Source organism: Bison bison, unplaced genomic scaffold (genome assembly GCF_000754665.1).
Source record: "Bison bison bison isolate TAMUID 2011002044 unplaced genomic scaffold, Bison_UMD1.0 scf7180017864338, whole genome shotgun sequence".
Taxonomy (NCBI): Eukaryota; Metazoa; Chordata; class Mammalia; order Artiodactyla; family Bovidae; genus Bison; species Bison bison.
In genome coordinates, this window is record NW_011494910.1 from 4,694,763 (window position 1) to 4,694,991 (window position 229).

At 69.0% G+C, this 229-nt stretch overlaps 1 protein-coding gene across 1 annotated transcript in view; it reads right to left on the reverse strand.

The window, feature by feature from the left end:
- The window catches only part of LOC104998881 (chromosome unknown open reading frame, human C1orf116), a 13,156-nt gene that overhangs the window by 3,485 nt on the left and 9,442 nt on the right, over positions 1-229 (reverse strand). Inside the window, exon 5 of the mRNA XM_010854266.1 lies at positions 8-223. Coding sequence (XP_010852568.1) covers positions 8-223 — 216 coding nt within the window. The remainder of the gene's footprint in view (positions 1-7; positions 224-229) is intronic.

Genomic DNA, 229 nt, shown 5'->3' on the forward strand with positions numbered 1-229 from the left:
TGGGTTCCTGGGCGGGAACCAGAACCTTGCCTGGAGAAGGTGGCTGGGCCAGAGCTGGTGCTTTCCCTGGAGAAGGGCCCTGCGTGGGTGCAGCGGCCGGGGCCCTTCCGGGGACCTGAGCTGGGGCCGGGGACACAGCCTGAACGCCAGTCTCCTTGAGCCTGAAGGAGGGCCTACTTAAGCGGGGGCCGGGCTCCTCCTGGTCCTGCGGCAGCCCCAGCTTCTCCAG